General features: G+C 38.4%; 1 protein-coding gene across 1 annotated transcript; it reads left to right on the forward strand.

Annotated features, from left to right (window-relative positions):
• The first annotated feature begins 4,463 nt into the window (after nucleotides 1-4,463).
• On the forward strand, nucleotides 4,464-6,349 carry LOC142160288 (QRFP-like peptide receptor). The gene has a single exon (XM_075215216.1). The coding sequence runs from the start codon at nucleotides 4,720-4,722 to the stop codon at nucleotides 6,031-6,033; it is 1,314 nt and encodes a 437-aa protein (XP_075071317.1). The 5' UTR covers nucleotides 4,464-4,719; the 3' UTR covers nucleotides 6,034-6,349.
• The last annotated feature ends 6,897 nt before the right edge of the window (nucleotides 6,350-13,246 follow it).

The following is a 13,246-nucleotide window of genomic DNA, read 5'->3' on the forward strand; positions in this document are numbered from 1 at the left end:
AGGTTGAAGCTACTAAGAATTTTCCTTCCATCTTACCCAAATGTGTTCTACCCTTGCTTTGATGTTTCTGCTTCATGTCTATGTAACAATTAATTACTGTTTACATATGTTATGGATTGCTCAGGGGTAAGTTCAGTTTTCTGTTTTTCTAAAGTGTGCTCTCTCCCTTTAAACTGTTTGATGTTACCCCACATATCGCTTGACTTCTGCCTCTGACCTTCCAAGCAACTTCCCCATACACTTTTATGTGAGGCACAGCGTACTTTGATTTTTTGCTTTCTGTGTTTCCTCTATATATCCTTACCTTGACTGTCCACAACCCGTCTCATACCCTGACATATAGATATGCCTTACATGGCACTCTTCATCAATGCTGTTCAAGTAACAGGTGCTTAGCCTTGAAAACTTGCTGGGAAACAAAGGCAGCTATTGTGAGCTTCCTGGAGACCCGCTTTACAGAATTTGCTCCTCCTCATACTTTTCTGACAAGTTCTTCTCACAATGTTAATTTGCTAATTCTCTGTCTAAATTCATTTCTTTGTTAATCAATATTGATTACTGAAACATGTTAGTGAACTGAGGGAATAGAGGGTGTTTTTTGCCATACCTAGCTACAGAACAAGTATCTGGAGAGCTATGATTGGTCCATTGCTTAATAAATGCTCCATTATTAGACTGTAAAATCTAGTGAGCAGCCTTACCTCATTTGCTTTAAGTTATGTCCCTGTATGATAACCAGTGTGTGTATAATAGAGAACTATGATGTCCACTCTCTTATAACTTAAGCAACTACATAATGGTTCTCCTTGATGCAGCCCTAAACCTGACTGTGTATATGCTATATATTTATATTATAAATGACAATTTACAGGCAAGCTAGTTTTGTATACCTACAAACATGATTTATATGTCTATTAAGAAAAAAAAAATTAAAGCATGACTCTCCATATAAATATACATACATTATGGCTATGTGTTAAAAAATGTCAGCATTAGACAACTACACTTGTAGATACAAAAGTATGTCATCTCCCTCAGCTACAGTTGGGTGTGTATGATTAATACTGCTTATGAAATATGTTTTTATTATTTTGGTTTGGGAAGGGGGGTCTCTGATTTTACAAAATATCTAAGTGTAAATATTGTAAATCTAAAAAATTTTTTTTTAATTAGCACTTAGCAGCAAATCTATGCTGAAAATGTCACTATGTCTGCTTGGATACAGCATTTTTATTGTTTATAGGCAGTTATTATATTATTGTTATTATTATATTTTATCTATAAGTGGTCCACAGCTCAGTACAGAGAGCAGACAGACGGTACATGGCAACAGGACAAAGCAAAAAAGGCAAAAAAAGTACACTAATAATATAGGCAGCACACTACAATATAGAAAGAACGGTACTCAGTTAAAGAATACCGTTACCAGCACTGAGGAGCTAGGTGTGAGAATAATCTCATTAAAACATGAGGAAAGGGGGAGAAAAGAAAGCAAAACAGAACAATCTGAATCTGTACCCAGTTAATTGGGCACAGTAAACAGGATCAGAGTCCCAGACTGAGGAAAGGCACTGGCATGCTGGTGGCAAAGGTAGTACGAAAATGCAGTACTGTAAGCTCATGAGAGCGTACAATCTGATACTTGGCATTATGGAGCTATAAGGTGTCTTGCTGTAAAAACTTAAAATTCACAATGGATGTAAATGTAAATAGATATGGTACCAATGCTATGTATGCAAACATGAAGATAAAAAATTCTATTAACTTGCCACATTTTAGATTCTATCAAAATAAGAAAATGGCATAATCCCATATATTTGTAAATGGTATAAACTTGTCCTTCTACGCAGGAAGATGCTTTTGAAAGAGCTTATAGCAAAGTCGTTTAGAATGTTAGTACCATATATGGCTCATTTTTCCCACACTGGGCAACCAATATGGTTCTGCATATTACTATTTGCATCAGATATCTCTCATACGTGTATAACTGGAACTAGCTATGACTCAATTGTCTATAGATTGTCACAGACATAGACTACTTTTTTTTTTTCTTTTAATGATTGGCAGATATAGAAAGCAGACACATATCTTGCAGCTAATGTATCCGAGTTTTTACATGCAATTTTAGACTTATGTGGTGGGTAGGTACCTTTACATCACCTACAGTAGAGTGTGGGGAGTACTATTAGCCTTTTTGCCATCTATCAGATTCAAGTCAATAACTTTGACCTGGACTTCATTTACAAGAGCTTCAATGGTCATAGAATAATTGTTTCTTTAGTCTGCATAGTAAAAGATTTATTAGCTAACACAAGTTCATAATATGCTATCTTGTAGGAGGATGCGAATGTATTTTTCTGATTGGTGTCAGAGAAATATGTGTCATATTAAAATATATTTAGTTTTATTTATCTGAGTTGGCGTTTGATATATAGACTGCTCTCAGCGCTGTACCGACTTTCCTTTTCAGTTTGTTTAAGTGACACCTATATATACAAACACAGATGCATACACATTTTCACACCTGGCTTAAGTTAAGCAGTATGTATTTCTGTGGAAACTCTCAACTCCTTTATATGACCCACTTAATATTTTGTTAGATTGTTTACTTTAAGCTCTAATTTTAGAAAGACTTATTGAACATTGCATTGTTGTTACATACATATTGTGACCATCCGAGGAAGCTACTTCCTTTAGGACTTTTATATCTGATAAATGTCAGCTTTTAGAATTCTGATGAGACAGCTCCAAACATCAGGTAACTGAATTCACAGTTGAATCCAGCCAAAATACCTATGTATGTAGAGACATGTTTTAAATATTGTTTGTTGCGTAATGGGCAAACAAACCCAAACGAGGCCCCTTTTTTCTGCAGCCTGCTACAGTGAAAGTGTCTTCGCTCTTAACTTTTGCAGTTAGTGCCTAAATTTTGGATAGATATGTTGTATCCCAAGCAGAGGTTTAAAATGGAGTGTGATCACATTTCATATCTTGTGTTATCTGAGGGACAAGCACAGCCCTGCTGCTATGCTCCTTGGGGTAACGCTGGTCTACTTTGTCAACCCATCCCAAAGATTATTTTTTCACTAGACAGTGGAACATAAGGGTTGCATTAGGGCAGGTTGTAAGAGCTTTAAGTAGTAAGCTTGCGAGCAGGGTTCTCTCTGTCTGTATGTATTACCCAGTATTGTCTTATTAATGTTTGTTCCCAATTGTAAAGCGCTACAGAATTTGCTGGTGCTATATAAATAAATGTTGATGATGATGATGATGATATCCCCCAAGGCCAAATACAATACAATACCAAAAACAAACCGCCATAATACCACTTGTGGTAGGTTAAGGACAATAGGGGGCACACGGGTGTGTTTGAGACCCTGGGAGGGATAAGGGGCAGTTGGGTAGTGTTTCTTCCCCCTGTAAAGAAATTAAAGCAGCTGGTGAGTATGGCATGCAGCTATCTACCAATATACACACCCATTCTCTATGATAACACCTATTTTCATGTCAATGCAATTTCATTTACACAATCCATGTTTTAAATGTTGCAAAGCCTTATCAGATGATTAACTGGTTAATACTCTACTTAGCCCTTTACCTTGATTATTCTTTCAGTGTATTAAAGCAAGGACAAGCTGGGGAGAACATTATGCAACATGATCAATCCAACATGTAGTCCTATGACAGACGGCTGCAGAAAGATTAAACAGATGGAAACTGTGTTTCTTCCGTTGCTCCTGTCCTTGTTTTATGAATTAATTAGATAAATACATTGTGATGATTGAAGGCTTAAAATAATCCCTGGACAGTGATTGATGGGGTGTTTATGTACATGATAAATGCTGGGCAGGTTTTGCACTTTCCCCATAGGTATGCAGCAGGGTTAAAATGATATATTGCTTATTATGTGACCTTGCATCAAAAAGAGAAACACAGGTTCCAACAGACCGCAATAATTCAAAGCTGTGTCAAGAGGGGACTATTTATCCAAACCCCCAGGGGCTCAAAACAGAGGCAGTACAGCATTTATCAAATCTAAAACTCCTAAAGCAAATAACTTCCTTGGACGGTCACAATATGTATGTAATGACAATGCAATACTTATGAAAGGTTTCTAACTTCAGAGCTTAAATTAAACAATCTAAATAAATATCACGTAGAAAAATATTACCAGAGAAGTTAAATACCGAATGATATTGAGTATATATGCGTTATAATTGGTATAATCTGACATAATAGCAACCCACTGTCAGCCATTAGAATTTCATTGTAGAATAGTTTAGTTTATTGTTACAATAAAAAATGTTTTCTTCTCTGCAATCGCATTTATAAAGTAAAATCATGGTGCAAGGGTCTCGGTGCGTGCATTTAATGTTTTGCATAAAGTGGTACCTGTCTGTTATTGGTGGGAGTCACTCAGTCAAGGCTGATAAAGCAGCGTGTGGAGGCGCGTCTAATTCTTTCCCCTGCTGGTGTGTTCAGCACCTGAGCCCTGGACAGCTCCGCAGCCCGCACAGCGCTGAACGATTTCTCTCTTCATTCTATTATAGCCTCACTAGAGTGCAGCTCATGTACTTTACAAACTGTCACTGTGACCAGGGATTAAGAACAGTCTGTATGACTAGAGGATGAATACTTCTTCATAAAAGAAAGAGGTGATTATCATGAGATCACCCAGAAAGACATCCAGAGAGAATCCCTTGTGATAGACTATTCAAGATGGGCACAATGCAGCTACATCAAACCCTCGGGGACATCCTTCCTTGGAATGTCTCCCTGTTCGGGTATCTGTCACCCGGTAATGACAGTCTCTGGCAGTCCATCCCTTTCTCCAGCAGCGTCCTCTTCTCTGCACACGAACCGGGAACCATTGTCTTGGTGGTCATGTACTCTGCCTCCTTTCTGGCTGGTTTAGCAGGTAATATTATGGCTTTGAGAGTGCTAGGAACTCGTAGGAGAAGAAGATGTCGTTTATCCGGTGTGTCGGGGACCAGGGATCTTCTTGTCAACTTAGCTGTGTGCGACATGATGGTCATTTGCATTTGTATGCCCATCAATCTTGGCCACCAAGTACACAACGCCTGGGTGTTTGGGGACTCTCTGTGCAGGGCAGTCCCATTTGTCCAGGCTGTGTCAGTGTCTGCGAGTGTCCTCACCTTGGCTGTTATCAGCCTGAACAGATATTATAGCGTCCACAGCCCCCTACACGCCAGAACTTTCTTCACCACCAGAAGAATAGGGATCATGATCAGTCTGGTGTGGATTATCGCCTCTGGCCTCTGTATGCCATTGTTATTTATGAACAGGACCCAGAACTTGATTCTTTTCCCTGGGGAATTGGCGGTTGTGGTGTGTACAGAAAGTTGGCCCAGTCTGAACACGAAACTCATTTACAACTTCCTGCTGTTTTGTGCACTTTATGTTTTTCCTGTTTTATTCAATCTCCTTATCTGCTTCCTTACCAGTCGCCGACTATGGGGGGCAAGTGACACTGTACTTGACAATAACAGCTGGTCCATGCCTGGTTCCAGGCTTAAAGCCCGTAGAAAAATAGCCAAGATGGTGGTGGCATTGGTGCTCCTCTTTACTTTGTCCTGGCTGCCCCTCTATGTAGTGGACATTTGGATTGACATCAATATGTCTTATGGGGAATCAGAAGAGATCTTGGGGTACCCCGAACATGAATGGATTCTCCAGGTGAGACCATTTGCCCAATGGCTTGGCCTTACCAACTCTACTCTTAATCCCCTATGCTACTGCTTTGTTGGCAATTTGTATCGATCAGCGAAACGGTTTAGGAATAGCTACAGGGAGAGGTTTGTTTCTATCTTTAGTCTTTCACTGACTCACGCCCCGGGAGACCGCACTGTGCCCAAGTTATTACACTACAGCGCTTCCAGAAAACATATGGAGTCTCAGTTTAAGAGAGGTAAAGTTTGTACAACGTTTCGACCTCTCACCAATAACAAAAGTGCTTCCACCCCCAAACTGTGTGAGGGGAGTCCCAGTGTTATCCTGCCTGCACCTGTCTGATATCACAAACAATGGTTGCGTTACTGAAGCGCCCCAGGCACTTACTAATGCGATGATGAGTACATTCCTGCTGTGTGTGTGCTGGCTTGCACTAACCAGGCATAGATTGATTAATATGTCATGTGTGTAATATTAAGCTGTCCTGGCGTTTATTGATTATGACGTAATATGGCATGTGTGCTAATTAAACAGCCCACATGCTCTTCTGTTTGAGATAACTGTCAAAACACGTTTATTTTCTATGTTGCAGCATAAATTATTTGTAGTATATTAATTAATTACAAAATCGTTATTAAAAATGTACACAGTTTCTTGATGACTGGTAAGATGTAGATAATAAACAAACACTAATTAAAATAGTTTTGTTGAAAAGATTGTGGCATAATGGTAAAAACAAAGCATATTTTACATGTTTAGCTGACTGATTGTAACATAGCTTCTATATGATTAGCAAAAGTAAGCATACCTCAAACATCATGCCTCTAATTACCAGTAAGGTATGTAACCTTTTATCTCATTATTAGTTGTGAAGACCAGGAGTTACAGTGAGCACATATTAATGAGCAAAAATAACAAAGGAGAGCAGACAGCTGTAGCTTTGACGATAGGGAAATATTCTCCCCATTAAGAAAATACAGTCATGGTTATTCTTATTAGTATGACACGTCCCACTGATCCAGGATGCTGATGTCGAACCCTATATGAAAGTAAAAATAATAATAATAATCTGGTTAATTACACTGTTGGTACAACCGAGTTGGAAGATGTAGTGCAGCAGGTTTTTAAAACAAAAAAATCCAGGTGAAACCACAAGCAGATAGGTAGAAGAGCCACTGTAGAGCATAGTCAGTGACTTTGGTATGTGATTTGTTAAAACTTTTGTTTGTATAAATTAAAAAATATTTTCAATATCTCTTTTTGGCCAATAAATTAAAGTTAATCAAATATATTACATGAATAAAGTGTAAGATCGCCATTTTACAACGTTTACACTGTTTAAGTCAAACATGAAAAGGCTATGGCTACATCCAAACAGGCTTCTTTTTTTTCCTGTGATCATTAAGTCTAAAAAAACCAGAAAGATCAACTAATAACCAGAAACAGTGATGGATTCAGATGACCTGATGCCATGGGCTCTACTTGTCATAGTCCCTAACGCCGCAGATGAGTCTTGGCTACATTTACAAAGTACATTATGTGCTGCACCGCACCCTGTAGGTGTGTGGTATGTCGTATAATGTATGTTCTACATATAGTAGAGACTAACTTGGCCCTGTCACACACACACACACACCTCTCACAATAGCAAAGGGGGTCATAAGTGACAAGGAGAGAAATATAGGGAAGCATGTGTGTCACGTATATAGTGCCAGTACTTGTGACTGCAACACCGCACCTCAGTCCTGGCACAAACTGGCATTGTTCAAGCTTAGGCGATGGGTACAGTGGATTTATGCCGTGTGTGGCCTCATTGGGAAAATGTCAACTGGAATAATCTACTGGCTTTATGAATTGCAGAGTTACATCACCTGCTCCTTTCATAGTCCAGGTAACTAGGAAACAACTTCTAAATCTCATTTTCTGAGGCTGTATAAAATGCACAGAGTTAACTTAGCATAAGACACTAACCCACAAACATTACCATTAACTGCATACTGTGACTGGGTTTCCCATTTCCTGGACCGACATATGTGGGAAACTATTACACAGCAAGACGCCTTGTTTATGCAGATATATATGTATAAATGAAATACACTTAACTGGTCTACAGCAACCACGTCTCGGGTTCTTAGTTTGAGGACTGAAAACTGGCACCAGCAGAGGATCTCCCACTAACTTCAGAAAACTACTAATGAACACAGGAGCATTGCCACCTCTGAACCCCAGCAGGCCAGCGTCACAGGGGCAATTGGTGAGCCCAGGCTGCCAAAGCTTCCAGGCTGTGCCCCTAGGCTATGACACACAACTTCCTGACACTGGATTCGGCTCAGCTGTGGCTCTAGACCAGTGTTGGCTAACCTGTGACACTCCAGGTGTTATGAAACTACAAGTCCCAGCATACCCTTCAAGCAATAAGCTGCCATATATTGGCAAAGCATGCTGGGACTTGTAGTTTCACAACACCTGGAGTGTCACAGGTACGCCAACACTGCTCTAGACCCTGGTAAAAAGAAAGCCATGTAAAATTCATTTAGAGTCCCCCCAGGCCAGACTTAGCGCACCAGTGCAGAAAAAAGGCTGAGACCCCTGACTGATCAATCTGAAACCCAGTATTCAGGAGTCTGGGTTATACCAGTTACCCTGCAAACTTCGTCCGCAGGAAACAGGAAGGATTCAGCCAGAGCAACCAGTAAAGAGGTGCAGTAGGAGCCACGTTGGATCCTGATGTGGGGGTGGGTGATCACCCCACCCCCAGCAATAGAACTCATGGCTCTGAAATCCCCTTAATTTCTGGGGAAATTAGAATCCACAGCTCATGGCAATGAAGGGAATTTTGAGTGATAGGTAAGCGCCAGGAGTTTGAAGTGAGCCGGGCTATATGTTATGGTAAGAGCCCCTTCTCCCTCTCCCCCAAACAAGTCTCCAATTCATTATGAAGCTATACTAAGTTTGTGTCTTAAGGCACATTTTTTCCTTTAGAAAAGGCACCCCTGTGATGCAGTGCCAAGTAACACTCACATGAAATGCTATGGCCATAGTTATGGCCTTGCTTCCTACAATTGACACTCGCAGTTGTAAGTGGCTGACTTTGCCAAGCGGCACCAGCAGGAGTAGTCAGTAATGACCAGTTTTTGAAAATGCGGCATAGCTATACCGATTGGCATAATTTTAAGAAAGCATTAAACTATGTGCTGTGTTAAAAGCTATAGGTGTCTTAACAGATGTCAAGCACAGGAAAACTATATCACAAATGCATTAAAATTTACTTTCTTCAGTGATTATCTGGACCCACATTTTAATTTCCATTGAAAACTCCACTTTGCTCAGTTACACTGGGAATATTGCAGTGTAGTGTATCTTCTCAACTACAAACAACTTTTTATGTTGCTGGGGCAACAGATATTGTTTACCACAACGATCTATGTATATAGTCAAGCTATACCACAAAATGGCCTAGTGATCCCTCCCCATTCCCGCTAAGTTTCAAATGAACCAAGTGTGCGTCACTACTGGACAAAAATTCAGAAAAATATGTCTCACTACGTGGTCGCATAGAAGTGTGAAGCGAACAGTTGTGAATTAAGAGGGAAGAAGAAAAAAAAAAAAAAAAAGAACAGATTTTGGTGAACTCACAGCCGTCCCTTAGCTTGAGTCCCAGTGATGGCTTTTTAACATTTACTTACTAAAGTTGTACACCTCTTGTATTGTTGCTAATAATTTAATCCCAACTGCCCAACAGTTGCATTTAATGTAAATTTGCCAGTTGTAACAGGAAAACCAATTTAATATGGGCAATATAGAGCTTGCTACTTCCAGGACATTTTTGTGACATAGACACATATTTATAAAAAAAAAGTTATTTCATCTAGTATATAATATGCAGTGGAATCCACGATCTACAGATCAATATAAGGAGTATATACAGAGCTCATGTTAACCAATCCATTTCTCAAAAAAGCACAAATAACCTGTGAGAGTTCCTGCTCTCACATGTCATCCATATAATTGTTAGAGCAGCTTAACTATAAGGCAGCACCATCTTGGTCTGTTTTGTTTGTGTGGGAATACAAAGCAGAAGAATGTGGACACAGCCTTCACAGAGGGATGGTTTAGTTAAATCACCTCTTTATCATTTTAATTTAGTTTAGTAAAGCATACAGGCAAGAAAATCAAACCAGTTTCAGACCAGATGCGCCCAGGTTTTCCATCTGTGAACAGCCACAAGCACTTAGCAATCAATCAATGCTCTGTAAAACGGCTGTGTAGGTTCATTTAGTCTACACAGGCAACCCATGCTGGCGTAATCGCAGTGTCAACCAGCACTGAATGGGCAAAAGAGGCTGTCCATTGATTCTGTGGTTTTGCTGATGCTATTCCACAGAAATGGAGAAAGCCTTGGGAAAGCCTATATCAGCATTCAGTTCCCACGGCTCAACCAAGGGTAAGAGCAACCGAGTTAAACCGGGCATTCTGCTTTAAGATAAGAATGAATTCATGTTTTATCCTTTAATGTTATTGACCACACACAGCTGTCCAGTCAGTATCCAGCTTGAACAAATCCATTGGTTTAACGATTGTTCCATCTTCATCCAGCAAAAGCAAAGAAAACAGTGTAATGTCCCCTCATATTGTTACAAATCTATCAATTTCATTGAGTCAAATTACTATTTTTATAAATATGCAGATTAGAGAAATGTAGAAACCATTCATCTGGTAATAATGAAATATGTGAACAGAGTCTTTGATAACAAAGGCACAACACGTGAACAGCAAAAACATTTTTATGCAGTATGCTCAGTGCCCATTTTTAAATTAAAGGATAGCTATGACCCAGACTCCATGGCACTTATATGTAAATTAGAATATCCTGTATATTTTTTATGTAATTTTGCCACTTAAAGGCTAATTTAATGTACTACATTATAACTAAACAAAGCTTCTTTAAACAATTTTTTCAATCATGTTGTTTGACAACAAATATATAAAAATGACGTCCCCTCTCCTCTTAAAGGATGTAAGATGAACACGCTATAGTCACATAAAGTATGTCACGCTGCTTTTCTGATGTCATGGAAAAATCAGAGGGGTATGGCATTTCTAATTCAAAAACCTTTACAACTAAAACCTTTTCCCATTCACAATACAACACAGTATTTTAAGCCTCCACGGAAACAACTGGCAACAAAAACATCCCTTATGTCATTTTTAATGGTCTGTAGCAGCAAGGGCAGATAATACAGACTCTGAAGACAAACAATGCCTCTGTGGCCACCTGCTGTCCACTATTAAACATTACATAACAGGATTGTTATTATAGGTAGAAAATGCATAGTAGTTCTTTACCTTTTGAAATGTTTAACACTGAGCAGTTTGATCTTTAGTAATTATCAGGGATCTACACCGCAACATTTGTTTTAATCTTTTTTTGTGGTAAATTTAGACCATCCTTGACAGAACGAAGTACAACTACCTGATCAATGACATTGTAAGAGACTTGTGATAGATAGATAGATAGATAGATAGATAGATAGATATATATATATATATATATATATATATATATATATATATATATATTATTTATATATATATTTATCTCACATTGTTTTCTGAGAGCTCCAAAGCTCTGAATTGCTTAAAGTAACAAGTGGAGTTTGGGGGGAAAGGATCTCCCTTTTAGTATATATATATATATATATATATATATATATATATATATATATATTATTTATATATATATTTATCTCACATTGTTTTCTGAGAGCTCCAAAGCTCTGAATTGCTTAAAGTAACAAGTGGAGTTTGGGGGGAAAGGATCTTCCTTTTAGTATATGTATGGAGAGGTTTAATTGGCAGAGTCCAGGAAAAACGGCTGCATGTAGCAAATTGCTCCCATTACCCCTTCTAGCTGGATACAGAACCTGCAAATTAATTTTGTTAACCAACGTAAAATGGAGGCAACAATCACTGCATTGCAGCTTGTGATTGGTCTTCTCAAGTTGACAAATATGTATAACATGACATCAAGTTAAGATCATAATGGTTGAGATTCTCCTAGACGCAGAATTCTTGTCAGTAACTGTAATGAAGGGCACTGCAGTCAGCCTTTTAACCACTTGTATCCAAATAATGACTGATAACACAACATGCATTCAGTCGTATACCAATTAAAATACAACATTAAATACCTCAAGAACTGTCGTAGTATGATGATTTGTCCCTACAATTTTGTGAATATTAGTAGTCTTTATAAATGGGAACATGTAGTTTAGGTTTAATGGCCCTTTAATAACCCTGCCTCTACTTAGTGTGAAGACTAAATGCATAACAAAAAACTGATAAAACAAAACTGTTTTAATCAGAATGTTACACACAATGTCTCTTCCTAAGGCAACGTGTATAACTGCCTGAAGTTTAATAAAATTATTTTGATAAAACATTGAACTATGAGATATTTTAGTAGTTTGTAACGGAGTAAATGAACAATACAGAACAATTTTCACTGAAGGTTACTTTTTGGAGGTCTCTAACCTGCTTCCAAATTGAACATATCAATATTAACAGTAAAAGGTTTCCCTTCCTCGTTTGTGTCTGATGTCTGTGTGCTTTATGTAGCATGGAGATTAATGTTAATTAGCCTTAAAAATTGGACAAAACCTAAAAAATATAATGCTGCTGTGAATGTTGAATTAAATTGCCTCCAATTTGCTTGGTTTTCAGAAAAGAATAGTTTGCTCAGACTACCAGTTATAAGTGGCTTACCACATGCTGCAATTTATACGTAAATGTCTAGCACTCTGCAGTCAATCACAATGGTCAACACAAATGACCCTGGTAACAGCAACAAAGATGTTTACACATCATGCGTTATATTTATGAAAAACACCAGCATGTAGCCCACAATCTCACCCACCAGGGGACAGATCATCCGGTCAGCTTCCAGACAGAAAAAGCTCATATTAATAAGCTGGTTCAAGTCTCTATATAGCTTTTACTTACCATAGTAAAGCCTTTGTTTTTAATTCCTCTTAAAGTACTACAAGTTAAAGCTGAGGAGAAAAACCGTGTGGGCTATTGATTTCAGATGAATTCAGGCATGGTGTGATAAGTAAAAGGTAAGAAGAAAACGTACAGACAAGTGGACAATCCTGGCACAGACTCCAGAACTGAACACAAGTGTATCCATGGCAACCAAATCAGTATCTAAAAATGTACAGAATAAGCAGCATGTGGTAATAAGTTTAACTAGCATACAGACAGGACCCCTAGAGGTTCACTTCTGAAGCAAAACAGAAGGATGGCTATTTTTACCTTCCTTGCATAAACATTGCTTACAAAATCCATTGCTAGTGATCAAAGCAAGAACAAAAGAGAAGGCTAATCACCCACCTATATCAAGGAAATATGATTTACCATGAAATGCAAGTGTAGGACAAAGTTTTAATTTTGTAATGACTTAAGCATTGCAGGAAGACTTAAAATACTCAATTGCAGAAGAAAATAATCAACTAAAAAGAAAAGTAAAAAAATAACTGTGAGAAGAGAACACAAA

Source organism: Mixophyes fleayi, chromosome 6, assembly GCF_038048845.1.
Source record: "Mixophyes fleayi isolate aMixFle1 chromosome 6, aMixFle1.hap1, whole genome shotgun sequence".
NCBI lineage: Eukaryota > Metazoa > Chordata > Amphibia > Anura > Limnodynastidae > Mixophyes > Mixophyes fleayi.